Source organism: Zeus faber (assembly GCF_960531495.2).
Source record: "Zeus faber genome assembly, chromosome: 3".
Taxonomy (NCBI): Eukaryota; Metazoa; Chordata; class Actinopteri; order Zeiformes; family Zeidae; genus Zeus; species Zeus faber.
Genome location: NC_137190.1, coordinates 35,891,291 through 35,910,863, shown reverse-complemented (window position 1 = coordinate 35,910,863; position 19,573 = coordinate 35,891,291). Strand labels below are relative to the sequence as shown.

At 40.5% G+C, this 19,573-nt stretch overlaps 1 protein-coding gene across 1 annotated transcript in view; it reads right to left on the bottom strand.

Annotated features, from left to right (window-relative positions):
• abcc12 (ATP-binding cassette, sub-family C (CFTR/MRP), member 12) overlaps positions 1–19,573 on the bottom strand; it is a gene marked incomplete at both ends in the record, with an annotated part of 57,114 nt that overhangs the window by 738 nt on the left and 36,803 nt on the right. Inside the window, 12 exons of the mRNA XM_079997353.1 lie at positions 866–1,030; positions 3,421–3,534; positions 8,785–8,863; positions 9,333–9,492; positions 10,382–10,571; positions 11,050–11,139; positions 11,329–11,518; positions 14,815–14,952; positions 15,815–15,936; positions 16,953–17,135; positions 18,305–18,357; positions 19,440–19,490. Coding sequence (XP_079853479.1) covers positions 866–1,030; positions 3,421–3,534; positions 8,785–8,863; positions 9,333–9,492; positions 10,382–10,571; positions 11,050–11,139; positions 11,329–11,518; positions 14,815–14,952; positions 15,815–15,936; positions 16,953–17,135; positions 18,305–18,357; positions 19,440–19,490 — 1,535 coding nt within the window. The remainder of the gene's footprint in view (positions 1–865; positions 1,031–3,420; positions 3,535–8,784; positions 8,864–9,332; positions 9,493–10,381; positions 10,572–11,049; positions 11,140–11,328; positions 11,519–14,814; positions 14,953–15,814; positions 15,937–16,952; positions 17,136–18,304; positions 18,358–19,439; positions 19,491–19,573) is intronic.

The window sequence follows — 19,573 nt, the reverse complement described above, 5'->3', positions numbered from 1 at the left end:
CAGAAGAGCTTCAGGTGTGTTTTCCAACCTGGCACATCCAATTACTTAAGTCACACTACAATAAAATTCATCCTGGAATCTGAGTATTCTTCTCTTTTCTCTGTTAAGAATGATGGAGGCTACTGTTTCTATTTGGAACCTTCAATGCTGCAAAAAAAAAGTGTTGCCTCAACACAATCCCTGAGACCCAGAATACCTGGAATTCCTTCAGTTTCATGGCTTTTTTTTTTGCTCTGACATACAATCGTATATGGATAGGTGTGGGCCTTTCCAAATCATGCACGATTTGTTGAATTAAACACAGGTGGACACCAATGAAGCTTTGGAAACATATCAAGGAAAATAAATGGAAACAAGATTCACCTATGCTCAAATAAAAATACTATGTGGTATTTCAGTTATTTGTCTTGAAAACATTTTCAAAGAAAGAAACAAGTTTTGTTTTTGTCATCATGGCGTATAAAAATGAATTGAATCCATTCTCGAGTAACACCTGTTCTGCACTGTGGGCGAGCGAGCAAATTTGCCAAGAGGGCCAATTGGAAATCACACAACAGCCAATCAGATTAACGCATAATGTAAACAAACCATTGGGCGGGCTGGACCAGTACAACATGTTGGCGGGAAATGGGGGCGGGACGCTTCTGCTCAAATAGACACCGTGAGCGAATTCCGGGGGATCAACGACATCGTCGCACATTTCACTGTCGCTCACGTCATTGAAACGAATTCCTTGAAATTATTTTTTGTCGCTCATGTTGCTGGCAGTCAAGAATGGGTGTCTGGAACATCTGAGTAATTTCTGAATTCACAGTATGTTTTGTGCGTATATGTATATATTTGTATTGTTCTGTGTGCATGTTACCTGTCCATTGTCCATCACCATTATTCGATCAGCCTGCATTACGGTGTTAATGCGGTGAGCAATCGTTAGCACTGTTTTGCTGTGGAAAGCCTCTCTGATGGTGTGCTGTATCAGCATGTCTGTCTCAGCATCGATGGACGCTGTGGCCTCATCCATTAGGATGATCTGAATGAGGACAGGACAGAAAATTCAGGACACGTTAAATTTTAGAAATTTACAGAAATTAGCGACTACCTCCAATTACTTTTTTTTCATCAAAATTAAAACAAAAACTAATCCCCTCACTTATAGCTTCCATCTTGCAAAATAAAATAGACATGATTATGTGGATGTGTAATTCTTAGACATTATGTATTGGCCTGATTATGCTTAACAATTAACTAGTTTCAGTTTATTTATGAAATGCATAGAAAATAGCAATATACACACACAGCAATATCAGCAATTTGCTCACTCAATTATACACTTTTTTATTTTCTAAGCCTAACATTTAATGTAAATGTTAGGCTTAGAAAATGTTGCGATAAGCTAAACATAATAGTACGGTAAGATAAAAAAACAGAGTAATAATAGTTAAAGAATTCAATTAGTAAGTGTAATTTAATATAAATGACTAATTATGAGCTATGGAACAATTGTGGATCAGCGGAATTATGGTAATAGTTTAACCTCAATTAAACTAATTGACCGTAAGGCAAAGTATGCAAATGCAGATGCTACTGCGGTTCGCACCATGGTTTGGGATTTGAAACCATGAGTTTTGAGACTTGAAGATGACTTTGGAGCACTGGAGATTATCCAGAGATCTCAAACAGAGATAAATCAATGTTTGTGAGAGTTGGAAGACCTGTTATTGCAGCTGGAAGCTGCTAAACAAAATTGATTGTCTCCTTGGCCACTCATATTTTGACAGGGCACATGGTGTCAATTTTGGCAAAGCTCCATAACAATGGGTTTCAATCAGGTCGAAGTTCAAGAAAGACAATTGTGTGCATTCTCATATTTTATGACTTAATTTATGTGGAAGCCAAAACTCAAAACCCAAACATATTCTTCATTTTGAACTACTACCGTCACATGGCAAAGGACTGTGGTGAAAGAGTACAGTGCACAGAATGTTATAGCAATAAACGTTGCTCTGCACTGTATCCAGACTATCAACTCCATGGGAAACAATGACCTCCACCACCACCAAGGATCATTCTGATGGGTCAGCAATTTATCAGTTCTACTGTACAATGGTATCATCAAAGTGTACTGTGAATTACGTGGAGGTGCTGCCATCCCCAAGTCAAAAATGACTGGTGAAGAGATATCCTGCATAAAGTCAGGGAGCAGCACAACAGAGCAATAATGCACCAAATGATCAATATCTCAACTTCGGTCATCGTCAGAGAGGTACAGTATATGTCAGTGGAGCTCACTAACCAGCTGTCTGCGTTGACAGAACCTTTACCAAAAGTCCCAGTTCTCCAGTGATTGGTAGGAGACCTACATTAGTTCACAAGGTAGTATGTTGACATTTTAACTTGGTACACATTTATACCACAAGTACCAAGAGTGTACACATTTTTAACTCCTAATTTTAGTAAATGTTCACTAGGAAGTGACAAATTGCTGTTTTTTTTTTCTTATTTCAAACTGTTATGTCCTCTAATTAGGTGTGATCCAATGGTGAATGACATGATGATCACCATACCTAACCTTGCATCCACCAAAGGAGTGATCGCTGATGTTTTGCCCTTATATGTGCTCCTTAGCTACCCCTTTTAGTTACTCCTTGTTGTGGCCCCTGTTTTGTCTGTTGTAGTTACTTGCAGTTAGCCAGATGGGTTAAATCTTTAGTTACCATGTAGTGTGCCTTTTAGTCCCATAGGTACCAAGGCATTGTAGCCTTTAATGTAATCAGTTTTCCTTATGGCTATTTTCCTTTTCGTGTGTTTTTGTACTTTTGTTTTATGTGGATCCAGTTCATCCAGCTCATTGTATGTTTCACGGACAAACCAACTGGCTTTCTAGCTAAACCCGCTCTTGTCCTGCAGGGCCTATGGAGCAGGGTGCAGTTGTACTGTGGCGTCTTCACCTATGATCTCCCATCCCTCTCACCCGCGTGCTGTTTTGAGTATTGCACCAATTTTCACCTCAGGTATAATGGTGCTTTAGGCTTTAAGTGGTATATTGTCCCGTTAATTCCTGTAGCTTCACAAATTCCATCATTTTATGTAAACTATTCTTTTGAACTAAACCCACCCTCTGTTCCTCTTTGCAAACTTACCTGAGTGGGGTTAACTTATTATGCATTGCCGGTTCTATATTACTAATTATATGGGCGCAATTCCTGAGGTGGGGTTGTCGTGCAACTTATGCATATTGATTCCTTAGCCAGCCTGGTCACACAGAGCATGGCTGTCCTTTAGTGGTCCAGAGTTCATGACAAGTTAATACACCCTCAGGAAGAGAATTGCTGTACAATTCATCTGCAGGGCCATTGTTTGCTGTGTAGTATCAAATACATATGCATACAAATGGCCAGAAAGACTGAAAGTCAGACAAACCTTGGAGTTGCGGAGCAGAGCTCTAGCCATACACAGGAGCTGTCTCTGTCCCACAGAGAAGTTCTCTCCATTCTTCACAACCTGTGACTGTAGCTTGTCAGGAAGCGTTGAGATCTGGAGTGAAAGCACAGAAGTAATTCTATTAGTAATACTAGCTTCACTACTGCTACCATTGCAGAACTTATCATGGTTCTACGTTATGGTTCTCATGTACAGTTCATCTAAATTTTACAGTATTGATAGTGGTACTGTCTGTAACTACTGAGTACACCAGCTGGTTGGTGGGGTTAATGATAAAGTTTATCACCATGCATGTTAACATGTTAATGTGGAGTAGTGCAAGGGAGAGGGTGCTGGATTTTGGTATGGGCCGGCCAGAATGCATAGTAGGCCTTATTCAACAAAATATCAAGAAAAATGGCAGTGCCTGAGGTACTCTCCGTAAATGTGGAGACAAGGGTTCAAAGTTGTTTGGCTTGACTAGGCTTCTGTGTGTAGCTCTCTTATTATTGGTACAAGCGATTTAACATCTGATTATTGTATGCGCTATCTAGTCCTGGCTATCGAGTCCTAGTCCTAATTCCATCTTGTGGCTGCTGTAAATAGGGCAGCTGACAACAAAAAAATGAATGAGAATAGAAGTGAGAATGATCATGAATGAGGCTTATTTGAGAGGGAAGGCAGCTAAGGAGATTACAGAGAAAACAAGTTGGTGAGTAGGAAAGAGAGGGCATTAATGTGCTGAAGCTTTGAGGAGGGCAGAGCATCTTCAGCCCTTTTCCCACTTGCACTGGAATCCATAAATTCACTGGCAATGTTCCATATTGGCGTAATGTGGGAAAGGGTGTCACCGGGAGAAAAGTCGTTCCGTAAATTTCTATCGACATAGTACAATTAACAGGAAAATTCCGGTACAGCCGTAAATGGAAGTGTGTGTGAATGGAAGCAGTAATATTTCAGAGGCAAGCCGGTAAAGTATGGGTGGAGCCAAATCCGAATACTGGCAAAGTTCAAATAGTGGGTTTTTATAAATATTTATTGCATATAAATATTTCAGAGATTATTTGTATACAACACAAACACACGTCAGGCCACAAGCGCTTCCCTTGCCCGCCAGCTACACTCGAACGTGAAGCCGCAGAGGGAACGATCAGACCGGGAGAGGTAGAACGGGTGGAGAACATTTCTTCTACGGACGCAGAGTGTAGGACAGGTTGCAAATGATCATATTGATTTATTAACATTGGGTGAGGATTATTGCGTCCGGGGATGGAGCCTCTGTCCCTGCTCCATCAGCAGAGGGAACCGAGGTCATTCAGGAGGGACGGGGAGACGGGAAGTGAAGCGCTGGTCTCTGAGAGCCAGGAAAAAAAGGAAACCGATTCACATTGTACGTCCGTTGTCGACAGATTGTCCAAATGATCGCATCTACATTGGAGATAACGTGCTAACCCTAACCCATTACCTACTGTATCCGTAACTGTCATGAATCCTCCCTGGTCTCCCAGGATTTATATTTGTTCTCATGTTTTATTTTCATCTGGTCATTTCCTCATGCCATGTCACTAACCTCCATGTCAGTTCAGAGCCGCCCACTACCTTTTGCTTTGCTGTCACTCCCTTCCCTTCACCTGGTTTCCCCTGCATGCAGCTCATTCCCTCGTTAGTCCCTCAGTATATATACTAGTCCACTTCCCTTTGTTCTCCGTCAGATTGTCTCTTGCATTAGGCTGAGTGTGCCCACATTACAACCGGGTTCCTGTACCTTGCGGCTGAACCTCTGCTTCGACTCTGGTTCCCAGCCAGTTCTCTGCTGAAGAAGTTTACCTTCTCTGACTGATCTCCTGGTTTTGACCCCTGCCTGTTTTGTTTTTCTTGGAATCGACCTGGTGGACTTTGATTTCTTACCTGAGTGTTTTTGTGTCGTGCTTAAGGGTTAGCGTAACAGTCATCTAATGTGGAAACACACTCCATCGGGAACTTTTCCATAAAGGAGGCCAATGTGTGAATGATTGCCTGAATATTTTTTATCCAGCAATGTTATGGATTCCATGTGGGGAAATGGAGAATGGAGCATGGAGCATGCAAGGACACAGCAACACTCTTGAGGGACCTAAAACTGTGTTATAATGGTATTCAGTCAAGGGAAAAGCGGCAGTTTGCATGATGTTCACAGATAGAGGCCTAGGGAGCTTGCATTGCTACCAAATATCCCACCAATTGGAGATACAGAATTTCAAGTTGTCAGCCTGCCTAGGAGGAAAGAAGTGCAAGATATTATGAGGTGTGCAAGGGCCTCTTCTGCACCTGGACATACTTTATAAGAGTGCACCTGGTGTGTTGTATGGATTATAATGGTGGTAGTATGAAAAAAGGGTGTTATTCCAAAGGCTTGGCAGAATGCATGAGGAATATTCATACCAAAGGAGACAGATGCCATAAGCATCACAAAACTCTCGACAACCTGGCTTATTGGTGTGGAAGGGAAGGTCTTCTTTATTGCAGTGACACTAAGGTTGGTAGCATATTGTGATGGATCCACACATGCCCACAAACTTTAAGTTTAACATCATTATATTTTCCGTATGTATGTTAGAATTTCTCTTCACACATTGATAATGCACATACACAAAATTAAAACAATTACACAGGTTGTTTCTTATAGTATACATATTTCATTGATAAAATTTGACATTACATTATTGAGTTAGCAATTTTGTTTGAAATGGTATATGTAGCTGCAATCGATTAATTTGTTCTTTAATTTACCACATTGCTTATTTTGCATTTATCTAAACATATGCAACGTAATTTAGTTCCTTGTTTAAAGCAACACTATGTCACCTTTTTTTTTTTTTTAACCTTAAAATAACTCCCACCCACTCCCACCCAAGAATGGTAGCAGGGAGCCCTGTCCCTCGCCGCGACTTGTCTCACTGCGGCTCCTCCAGAGCTGTGAAGTAAGTGCTAGCTGCCCCGAAGTCTGTGAGAAGGTGCTGTAACCTAGGTGTACATTGTGTTTGTAACATAGACTTTTTATTGAAAATATGTTCTTTTCGGACACTAGACAGTTTTATGACAGTCTGCATTTTGTTTTTGAAACTTATTTCCTCTTGTATCTATTTTGGTTTGGCTATGTTCCTTTAGGGGATGGTGGCTCAGGCGGTAGAGCTGGTGGTCTAGTGATCTAAAGGTTGCTGGTTGGATACCAGGCTCCTCCTGCTAGCATGCTGTAGTGTCCTTGAGCAAGACACTTAACCCCTAATTGCTCCTGATGGCTGCGTCCGTCGGTGTTTGAACAATTGTAAGTCGCTTTGGATAAAAGCGTCTGCTAAATGACTAAATGTAATGTACATGTTCCCTCCTGTTTCATTTGGGTAGGTCTGCTTGGTGTGTCCAGTTGTCTTTATGATAACCCCTATTTTAATTGTTTTTTTAGTTGGCACCTATGTTAGTTATTTTGTAAATGTTTCCTATGCACTTAGATTTTTCAATCCATCTTAAGTTGTTTTATCTTTTTTAGCAAATAAATCCAGGCACATGGGCCCCCCCCCCCCCCAGTTCCGGTTCTAGGCATTTTGCAGCCCTGGGCAATCTGTCGCTGGGAGGGGGGCGGGCTTCTGCACGTGCCTGCACTCCTGTGTTGTCCAGCTCGGTCTATCACACATATAGGCAAAGGTTACTGGACATCTCAGAAGCGAAAACAGAAATTCCAGGGTTTTCCTGATGCTTACAGCTGATTGTACTATGAGGCTCGTCAGAGCTCATTTTGAGGACATTGAATTTTGTTTGGGTGAGAAATCGGTAGTGAGAGAGGTTGGAGGGGGGAATGCATTTTCCTCTCATTAGAGCATAAATGGATGATATGACTACAATAACGACTACAGTACCATGCACAATCTAAAATGTACAGAAATAAAGGTGAAACCGAGAAAATTTAGGCATTTGTCCATTGTTGGAAGTGACTGGTACATAGATGGTACGGCTTCACCGTGATTGTGAAGGATGTTAGTTGATGAAGAGCATTGTGCATTAAATACAGTGTGTGGTGGACCAAGAGGGCGGGGCCAAGCCGCCACTGCAGACAGGCGGTGCAGTCTTCCATCCCAGGACCGCTCAGCTGCTGGGGATCAGTGTAATCAGCGGAGGGACTCCGCTGATTACACTGATCCCCAAAACAGGAAGTTATAATTGTGTGTGTGTCCCCACAGTAGGCATCGGCTTGCAGGCAAGTGAGCCTGAGAGGCATGATCCGACATGGACAGCGGGTGATCAAGGAAGTGGGGATCCATGGATCAACCTGGACTATTTATTTACAGTATATTGGCCTGCAAGCCCTGAGTTTCCTTTTCGGCCCATGAGCCACATTGATTTAAAAGGACTTGTTAATAAACACGCCAACTGGCGCTGTTTCGCCTCCGCCTGCTTCCTCTTCCTCATTCCTTGGCACTGAGCCAGAACACACCTTCACAAAGTGATAACTTAAGATGATTACCATGCATCATGTGGTATGGCATTTCCGCAACTTTGAAACAAATCTCATAAACCGTTAAGGTTTGAGAAGTGATAGGCAAGTAAATAGGAAATGGTTGGGTGTGCCACATTGTTTAAGTAGTATAGCCCTATATGATAAGGAGATCATATAACTTCTGGTGAATGATCTGACAGAGGACATCAAGCGTGCTTAGGTTTGATTTGAGTTTGTTTGTGTTCGGGGATGCTGCGGATAAGGCTGCCACACCACTTGTGAAAGCAGGAAGAAAATGCAAGGGAAGCACTGCAACATGTCCCTATGCCTGCTTCAGCATATAGACAGCTGTGTAAAGTTGCTCTGCCCTCCGGCCAATTCCACACACCTGGGATCTATTACCTTCATCATCTACCGCAGTATTTATCCTCCGGCTCCCCAGCCACTGATCGGCAGGTCGTTAGCGAACCTACCTGTGTTCATGTCTCTCCTGGCCCCTTCCTAGTCCATAGTTCCAAGTCTGTTTCCAAGTATCTCGTCGTGTCCTAACCTGCCTGCCTGCCTGCCCTCCTCACTCAAGTGTTCCCATCCAGCCCGGTTCTCCGCTTCCCCACTCGGAACCACCTGGATCCCTCCGTCCCAGTCCTCACCGGTCCTGTCCTGTCCTGCTCCACCTCGTCTGCTATCCCCGCCGGCTTAGACCCGTCCCATCCCAACCGGACCCTTCCAGTCATTTCCACTGTTCCTCCTAATAAACCTTCTTCGTGCCTGTCTACGGTCTCTGTGTCGTGCATTTAGGTCCTTCCTAGCTGAGATCCTAACATAATTATCAGCCCAATTTATTCAATATCACATCTGTTGTATTGTTGTGTGTGTGTATATAAGAGGAAACATACTGAGTTCTTCATGTAGGTCCTATCCAGTGCTTCCCAGACCTCCTCATCGCTGTATTCATTAAAAGGATCCAGGTTGTACCTAAAAGGATTAATATACACACTCTGGGTAATTTATCAGTTTGTTAGTGTATTTCCTAAATATATGGTCATTTCCATCATATTAACACCTCACTCATGATTCAGGTCTGTCATGGGTGTAAATAACTTTCCATCAATCATAAAAAAGAACGCTTTAACATAAATATTTCTGCCCAGAGATTATGTTCAGAATGAAAAGCTGGTATAATAGTAAGGGGGCTAAAATAGAACATAAAGGAAAAAGATATTACACTTCTGTTTGGTATTCTATTGCTTTTTTAAGTGAATTGCTGTTCTATTTCTGGAATTTCTGAAGAAAAAAAATTAACTCAATTAATTAATTTGAATTAGTTTGAGTTGCATTTATAATACATATTCTGCCAGTTGTCAATTGTAGTTCATACGAGTTAAAATCTATTGCACCGCCGAAGTGTGGTAGGGGGCATGTCTGTGGCAGCTGGGGAGGTTACCTGATGCTACCGACAAATAGGACAGGGTCCTGGGGGATGATGGACAGCTTGCTGCGCAGATCTTGCAAGCCAATTTTTGTTATGTCCACATTGTCTATCAGAATCGTCCCTTCTGCTGGCTCTGCTAACCTGAACAAAGCCACGGCCAGAGAGGACTTTCCTGTAGAACAAACATGACGAAGTTTGAAGTTTAACTATAACATAAATGCAAAATCATCCACACAAAATACGGACAGCCTGCTTTCTTACTTGAGGATAACAGCATGAAGTTTGTCTATTGATTAAGTATTTAACCTTACCTATCAGGAACCAGCACTGATCTGGCACACCGCCACAACAAACACTGGGCCTTATTCACTAACAGTGCGTGCACACAAATCTGTGCTTGAACCCTGCATATGCATATTTCAAACAAAATTGGGATTCATGTTCATTGGGATTCACATTTGTTCTTACTTGATTTGTTCTCATTGTACGAACAAACTTACAACTGCCCAAGCCTATTATTCTTGTATTGTACTCTTGTACAACCAACTTCCAGAATTTCACATAATAGATGGACTACTACAACTACTACTACTAGTGCTGCTACTAATAATAATAATAAATTGTTCTGTTATCCTCCTTTTGGCATCAACTTTTATATAGAATCAGTTTTTTTTACATTCACTACCCTGTTATTGAAGCCTAAACCTATATGGAAAATGATGTATTTCCTGGCTTCAACTTCTTGACCAATAACTTAGTTTTGCAGTTTGCCGTTTTGATAATATTGTTATTTTAAACCTTTAGGGGCCATGGTTCACTTTTTATCTCTGACCCTGCAGAGAGGATAATATCGATAAGTTGGCATGTGTTATTATTGGGACATGTTTCAAGAAATTTAGAATGATAAAGATTCACATACGCGTGTGATACGTACTCATCTTGAATCAGGTGGTAATTTTGCATGCACACAAAATACGATTATTTCTATGGACATTACATAAATGAGGCCCACTAAGAATTAGTAATCAACTAAAATAACTAGATCAACTTTACAGCCATACCAGAGCCGGTTCTTCCCACGATGCCAACTTTCTGCCCAGCTCTGATGTGGAGATTTAGTCTTTTGAGGACAATGGGAGTGTTCTCCCTGTACCTCATGCTAAAGTCCTGAAATGTTATGGAGCCTTTTTGGGGCCAGCTCTCCGGAATCTGGGCCTCCTTCAAATGGCTGGAACCCTCAGCCACACAATTCTAAACAAAATAAATAATCAACAGTCAGTTTTGTTAGGTTCAACAAGATATTAGAACCATGAACTGATATTAAAGAGCAATTTTACCCCACGGTGTGAGCCTCACTCCACCCACTGCACAATTTTGAAAAATGGCAGTGGATTTTATATTTTTATTTTTGAGTTAGAGAGCCAATAAATGTACCAATCTAGGTCAGCATTCCCCCTGCACACCTTCTGGTGATTTCAACCAGTGGATGTTGCGCTGGGCCGCAGTAACTATTTCTAATCCCGATTTGATCACATACACGTTTCATGTAGTCTGACTGACATTTTAAAAATATGTTTTAATGCGAAGTACATCTTTAATGAGAACTTGCTATGCCAGTTGTGTGGTGTCCTGTTATAGTGTAAATTAATGTGCCTGCTTTAATAAAAACAAGAGTGGTAGCATTTGGTGGTATCTTGTGTGACGCAGAGGAAAAGGCTAGTAGTCTGACCTTGATGTACTGCTGGAGTCGCTCCACTGAGCTGAACCTGGCCTCCACCTCCACCTTATATCTCACCAATTGCTGAAACAATCCTGATATCTAGACTCGCAAAACACAAATAAAGAGTGTTAACACTGCTGTGGTTTGGGGGATGGAAGCCTAATGGCCTATTAGTCACAACAAAAGGATGGTTGCTGGCTAGTTGCTTTTAGTGTTTATGACTCAGACTTCAACAAAAACCCAGACAAGGAATTAAATATGCATCTTTAAAGACTAGGAATTGTTTACCTGTGTGGTGTAGCTGAGTGCCAGTCCTTTCTTGGAAGGACTGATGTAGTCATTTGGGCTGAACACCACAAATAATGCCACGAGTAGGTTAAAAATTGCACTCAAAAGGTCAAGCCTGTAGAGAAGCCAGCGAACTCCAGAGAAAAACAGTAAGTTAGAGTTGGAGTTGTCATCACACAGGGAGTTGAACCTGAAACACAGTGTACACAGCAGGTTACCTGGCCTGTTAGGGGGGTCTGTTACTGTTTGTCCCCTGGATACAATTGATAGTGTTGTCCCATGGCCAGCTACTCTAGCTAAGGATGTTAATTATGGTAGTGATCATTATTCTCTTGCTTCTTGGCCCATATTCTCAATTTTTTGTGCTTTTTTCACTTTGTTCAGTGGGGAAACATGATGGCATCCTAAACTGAGATAAGATACTGTAGGATTTCAGACGAATGTTGTCAATCAAAGATGTGCTTTCATAATATATTCATCCCGAAATTCCATTAGAAAACATAGACAGGCAGAATATACCAGAATAGATCATAATTGTCTTTTTATATCTTGTAAAGAGTACAATCGCATAATTGGTGCAGGGCATATATTTCGACCGGTGTAACGTTCATACCACAAATTTTCCTGTGTCTGCAGAGCTCATGGTTCTGTCATCATGTTTACTGTCTGTTCCTGTCAAATTTGAGTCAAAACATTTGTATGTAAAACCACCCCTCACAATGGGCCTCATTTATTAACTGTGCATAAATATATTTTTCAACCACCAGCAGTGAACATCTTGTTAGAAAGCAGCGGGAACAATGCGAGAATTCTTTGAATGCAGAAATTATTGCATATTACTATTGCTTATTTTTGGCATTTACACACAACTGACATGTTGCGCCATCACCTCGGTTAAATATCTTTGAGTCTTTCAAGGTAGTTTGTGTTTTTGCGGTGTACTTTTTTTATTTGGGTTTTGAGTAGCCTGGCTGCCAAGGGTGGGTGAATTTTTGACCGGACCCTGCTTTGCAGAAGTCCCAATGAAATCAAGCGCGGGACCAAACGTGGCTATGGCATATTCAGCTTTTTGGATATGGTTGGATGCTTCAGAGATTGCAACGATATGTTTTCTGTGATCGATGGCTGATCACTTGGTTTCCACTAGAAAGAAGCTCTTATTTTATTATAAATTATTAGGGTCCTCATCTACAGAATGTAGGATGAGGATCCTATTGTAATTAGATTAGTTAGTAGATCCTATTGCTCTGTTTATTCTGGTTCCTGTCGCTGTTCTTGTTCTTCAGCCAAATTGTGTCGTCTTTTTGGGGGCCTTAAGAAATTCGAAAACTCACCAAATTTTGCACACACGTTAGTCCCGGTCCCCCCATGGATATTATATGGGTCCCGGGCATGGGTGTGGCAAAATGGCCGACCACGCCCTCTTTAAAATTTGAAAAACTCAAACCTATTCACTTTTTACGATGAACACTCAAGAAATTCGATAAACTTATGTAACATCACTATAAAAAAATTATATTGCCGCCATGACCGACACCCAGGAAGTCAGCCATATTGGATTAAATGTGTAATTTTTGTCACTTTCCAGTATTTTTGATGCTTTGTACTTTGGCGGACTCCTCCTTCAAACTTCAAACTTGACAAGTGTCTACAAGATACCTTTCAGATTAAAAGTTATTAAAATATTTTGTTTTCATCACACGATGTGGGCATGGCAAATCTTTGAATTTCAAGTTCGAATAAACACTGTGTTTACGTGACTTTTGGGGCCTTAACAAACTCGAAAACTCACAAAATTTGCACACTCATCAGTCTCAGTGTGTCATTTGATATTCTATGCATCCCGTGCATGGGCGTGGCAAAATGGCCGCCTACAGGCCCTAAAAAAAACTCCAAATCAAACCAATTTACTTTTTTCCACGAAAACTCACGAAATTCGGTACACATATGTAAAATCACTAGACTTAAAAAAAATATGTTGCCGCCATGACCGAAACCCAACAGGAAGTCGGCCATATTGAATTTTCCTCACTTTTTGGTCATTTTTATGCTTTGTACTTTCGCAAACTCCTTCTAGGTGATTTATCAGATCAACTTCAAACTTGACGAGTGTCTACAAGACACCTTGGGGATTAAAAGCTATTAAAAGATTTAATTTTGTCACACAATGTGGGCTTGGCAATGCCTTGAATTTCATGTTCGAATAAACACTGTTTACTTGACTTTTGGGGCCTTAAGAAACTTGAAAACTCACTAAACTTTGCACACTCGTCAGTCCCAGTATATACATATATATATATAGATATATATATATATAGATATATATATATCACTGTTAGATGACATACAATGATTGAGCTAATATATTACTGTGGTGTGGTTTGAGCAGCAACAGCTGTTCTGCTTTTAGCTAATAAGGGCCGAGGATCAGTGTGGCTGTATAGTTGTGGTTCGTTGATTGGTCTTATGAGTAACAGGTAAAACCCACATCTACACGCACACACAGGTAGTGATGGTAAAACGATGCTTTCTGAATCTTTGAACTGTTTTTGAAACATTGGATTGAAAATTGGTTTCGCTTCTCGAAGCTTTGTTCGCAGCGCTCGCCAGGGACATCTGCCGGTAAAATAAGATAAGATAAGATAAACCTTTATTAGTCCCACAACGGGGAAATTTACATCGTTCCAGCAGCAAAAGGGGAACAGCAGAAAATAGAGAGCATATCAAGGTACACACTATAAACAATATAACATATATAGAAACATAAAAAATAGAAACATTACCATAAATAGGAACCAGAGTACTCAGTGTATTGCACTAAATATACTGCAACTAACAAAACTACATCACTGCCCTTAAAATCTAGTTGTACACATAGTGTAGTTGGTTAACTTTTCCTCTTCACACAGTAGACCTGGGTTCAATTCCCCTTGTGTCAACTGTTTATGCTTGTTCTTTATAATATTTTTTAAATTTGATAACATCTTGAGATTGAATATTTTTTTGACAGTAAATGCAAGTACAGAATAATACAACGGGTAAGGGTTGAAGGTGATCCTGAAATTGCTGCTGGACATATGGTCATTCTGTCATTGTACAGGTTCGTTCCTCAATAGACTTGTAAAAATTGTATTGCCGCCATTACCGAAACCCAATGGGATTTCGGCCATATTGGATTAAAGGTGCAGTTTTAGTAATTTTTTGGTGATTTTCATGCTCCGTATTTTCGTGTACTCCTCCAAGCCGATTTAACGGGTCCCGCCACACTTGCACTTTGACGGTCTTCGCTGCTTGCAGCTTTAATTCAAATTATCTTTCTAGCCACACCCAATCAATCGACACCCTTACATGCCAGCCTCTGTGTTCACACTGTATGTATCAAGTCTCCTTCCCCCTAAAATGCAACTGAAGTTGTAACCATGAAATTATACATGAGTGATACAATGCCCTAGATAGATAAGTGTTTGAGGAATGCTGTTCTCTTACAGTTCTATGTAGGCATCTCTCTTGTTGTAGGCGTGGATAGTGGTCAGGCCCTCTACACTGGTGGATGTCAGGGAGATCCAGGGGGAGCGACTGACATCATCCAGCCTCTTCAGCTGACAGATTCCTCGCTGGCTGATACTGTGGAGAAAAGTCCAGTTACAATCATAATCACTTTTTAGCTTCACACAACCCCAACTATGGCATTCATTGGAGTAAAGCTACAGGAAGCATTGGGTACCTTCACTTATGTGCTTGATTCCTCTGATCTACTTATATAAATATGTACAATTTCTGAGACTTTTGACTCAATGCTTAAGGCACCACTATGAATTCTACCACCGATATGAATTGTTGGAAATTCAACGTTCCATTCAACTGTTTGGGTGCAATTAATTGAATTATCTGGAAAACAATTTGGGAGATAAACAACCATCATTTCAACTTTTTTAGGTTGTGGTTTTAGGTTGTCACTCTGTTCTCTCTTGCACTTCGGCAATGCCCATGCATGCATAAATATTGGTTTATTGTTTGTGCATTTTGTTTATCCAACAACCTGCACATTTTTGGATGTGGATTTGAGCTAGTCACGATGCTATCCCAAGAGTCCCACTAATGTAATTGCAGAAAACAGAGAAAAAAGGGAGTGTTTTACCTAATGAAGACTTTCAAACATAAATAAATAAAACGGACTAAAACCAACCTTTTTTTATGTTACATGTGGCTAATGGCCTTTGATGCCGATGGCCGTGATCACTGTCAATTTGACTACTGATGACAAATGTACATAATTTCAGTCACTTGGGACAAAAGCAACTTCTAAATGAGATAGCTACACAATGTGGTGTGAGTGGAATGAAGTGTACACTCTCTTCAGAGAGGACTAGGGATTACTCACAAGAGAAGGACAGCAAAGAGTGCACCGCCGACTGCCAAAGGGAGCAGCATGGGAACAAACGTGGATATGATGATGATGAGGGTGTATGTTAACAATAGGCCGTACTGCATGGCTGTGTCCAATATCATGGGAATCACAACGTCCACCTCATCCTGGTCTTTGGAGAAGCGGTTCAGCATGCGTCCCGTGGGGGTGGTGTCAAAGAAACTCATGGGACTGGCCATGACCTGAAAGGGATTCACAGCCACCTATCTGTTTTTTGTGAGAGCCCAACAGTTTTCATTATACATCCAGGTGTCGTAAGCCATTGCTTTCACATACTGTAGATGTTGACAGTCATTTTGGTTGGATAATTTATCTATGAATCCATTATGACGTTTAAGGCCATCACCAGCAAATTTCATGTCCCCCCCCTATTACATTTTTTTCCTCCAAATTTAAAATTAGGGTCTTGTGAGAATTGAAAAGCAGCTGCTAAATGAGAAGCTACACAATGTGGTGTGAGTGGAATGTACACTCAGGGATAACTTACAAGAGAATCCTATCCCACCACATGTCCAACTGAATCACTCAACAGACCTCCTCCTGCCCTGTAGACCCTTTTCTAATTGTTGGTGTGTGTGTGTGTGTGTGTGTGTGTGTGTGTGTGTGTGTGTGTGTGTGTGTGTGTGTGTGTGTGTGTGTGTGTGTGTGTGTGTGTGTGTGTGTGTGTGTGTGTGTGTGTTAAAGTAGTGTGAGTGGCATTACGATTGCAGGACATAACAAAGATGGCCAAGGCGGGAACATTGTGGGCCAGACCTCCACCAAAATCATCCTGATGTTGAGGATATTTTTATTGAGATGAGGTGACTCAATTAATAGATTTGTCATCAAAACTCTGTAGCCGCTCAGTCGCAACGATGCAAAATGTGTAAAGAAAGAAATGGCCTAATTATTTTAGAATTTAATAGAGTGGGCGTTCCAGCTTGGGTAATCATATGTCTCTTTTCACAAAGTACTATTTTAAATGTCAACAGTTGTTATTTTTTCTCTTGGTGAGAAAAGTATGGTGGTGACTGCGGAATTGATGTGTTGTGGCAAGGTGGAAAAGGTCATGGAAAAGATGAAGATTAAAAAAGATTAAGATAATTCAACTTAACATGAAAAGTAATGTTGTCTGGTTCAAATGAGCATTAATCTATGTGTGGATAATTTGTGTAGCAACATAATTTCCAAATTGTTTGCAAAGCTTCAGCCATGTTACCTTTTTTAACATATTGTTGTGGAGTGTAGAGGAGGCATGCAGGGTGGCCTTCGTGTAGCAGTAGCCTTTGATGATGGCAAAAGTCACCATGGCAACCATCAGCAGGCCATAAACCATCTGGTAAAATTGTATGTCTGGGTTCAGTGAAATGTTGCCCTGGTCTTCCTCTGTTACATTGGCTATCTAGGTCAGAACACAGGAAACACACTGGTATCACCCTCCACGATTATCGTCAGAACCAGGTTTAGTTTCAGGACACTGGCCACTACAACCACAGATATACATACAGATAGACATACAGATAGACATACATATATGAAGTATATGTTTGTGTGATGTCGCCCTCACCCCATGGCCTTGTTCCAGCCAGAAGCTGAGCCACCAGCTGCTGAAGAATGAGGTTCCAATCATCAAGGCAAAAACAACAAAATTGAAAAAGGTGATAAAAAATCCTGAAGAGACAGACCACCATCAATGTCAAACATTAGGCATTACTACTGTTACAGCCCCATATACCCCTAAGTGCTGACAATGGCCACAATGATCCAGATCAAAAGTCTCTGCATATAAGGCACTGCCCTTTTTAGGTCCTCCATAGCATACAAACAGTGCATCAGATTGGTGAAACCTGCCTTGCTGATGATTGCCTCCAACATATTTATGTTTGGACTGACGCCCGGCATTTTGGTCATCTGACTGCTTGGTGTTGCCAGAAAGCCAGTAGAAGGGAGGCATCTGTAGCTAAAATCTCTCAATGAGGAGGAATGGAGCCCAAGAGAACCTGACCTGATTATCTGGATTTTCCGGAATGCATGTGTAAGAGCAGTTCTAGTGGATGGGGTATGTGTTACACCATCTTAGGAATTTATTATACTGTGATTGTATTATAGAAGTATATTGTGCTTATCTATAAAAAAAACCACACTCCTCTAATCAACCAGAACCAAACATTACTGAGGCCAGAGCGTATTTGTTTACATAAAAGTGAATGTATGTACAGCGCATTCAGAAAATATTCAGTCTTAGATTTTATTTATTTATTTTGCTGTGTTTTGTTTTGTGTTTTTTGTTGTGTTTTTTATTTTTATTTTGTATTGTTTTGTTTTGTTTTGTTTTGTTTTGTCTGCATGGGGAGGGATTGCAAAATGGAAAAGTCAGTGCTCACTTATGGCCAAATGCATTTGTTTATGGCGAATGTGACATTGTTTTCTGTATGTGAACTCCTTTCTTTAATTAAAAAAAAATATATATATTTACACCTCTTAATTTTTCCTGTGTGTCTATGTCTGTATGTTAATGTGTTACAGACCCCCTGCTGCCTTAAAGTAGTGAGAGCAGGTCCTCCAGGAAACTGAATCTTCTTCAAGTTCTTTGTGTTTCACAAGCTGCTTCTCCATCTCCAGTGCTGCAAAGAAGAATAACAAGGAATGTCGTCAACAACACCACAACTAAACACAGGCTGTCCTGAGCATTTAGCCATACAAAACAAAACTTGGTATAGGGAAGATCTCTTGCTAGTGAATGATATATATAAATTAATTGGTGAAGTTACACCATGGCTGTGGTGATCTGGCAGTGAGAGGTATTATCACTGGTGGTACAGTGTCCACAAAGTGAATCCACAAAGTTTTTGTGTGGATTAAACACATGTACATCCTTGTATATATTGTATCTATATGATGATATAACACTTTAACTCTTCAACAGTCTATTCAACAGTAACCAGGAGCAAACATATGGATGACCAAATAAATAATTAAATCAATAATGTAATCTACCCTTTTCTCTTTAGATTTATTCCATGAAAACATTTCAATTATTACAAATATTTCATTATTGCATTTTCACAATAATGGTGCTGCACTTAATTCATTTTTATTTAATGTTAAAACATTTTGTCTAGTAGTTTAGGAGCAAAAGCTATTAATGGGCCCGTCACCTTAAACAGCTTCACAGGCTATTTGGTCTGAATAATATGATTATGATATATGTAATTATAAACAGATTCACAATCATATAAAAATATTATGATAAACGGATAATTTCACAGTTAAGTCCATATGCACGAATCACACATAATATACCAATTTTGACAGACAACTCTTAGATTTACTTTAAAATTTGCCTTATTTATTGTTTGAAATGTTTCAGTTAAGCATCTGGACTTTATTGCTCATCACTCCTGACGAGATGTAAAGAAAACATAGGCATACTTAGTGAGCTAGAAAAATAGGAGTATGACCTTGAATCCCCCCATTGGATAGAAGAGTGCAGCCCAACAGGGGAGGTGCAGGGGAGGTGGAAAGATCCTGTGCAAATTAAATCCTTGCTCCAACACGGCAACCTCGTTTTTTAATTAATATACACTTTGGATCTGAACAAATCCCACAGCAAAACATGGCTTGATGATACTTGTGTTAAATAATATCCCCCAAGTGTACATGTACTGTACACCAGAGGTTGCATATCGATTTTTTTTCAACATACCTTTGTTGTCACAGATGCTTATATCGTCCTTCTCATCTGACATGTCAAATGCTGAGAAAGACAGACACAATTGTTTAAATGTTACACATAGTGCAGCAAATATAACTAGACATACACCAATCAGCCACAACATT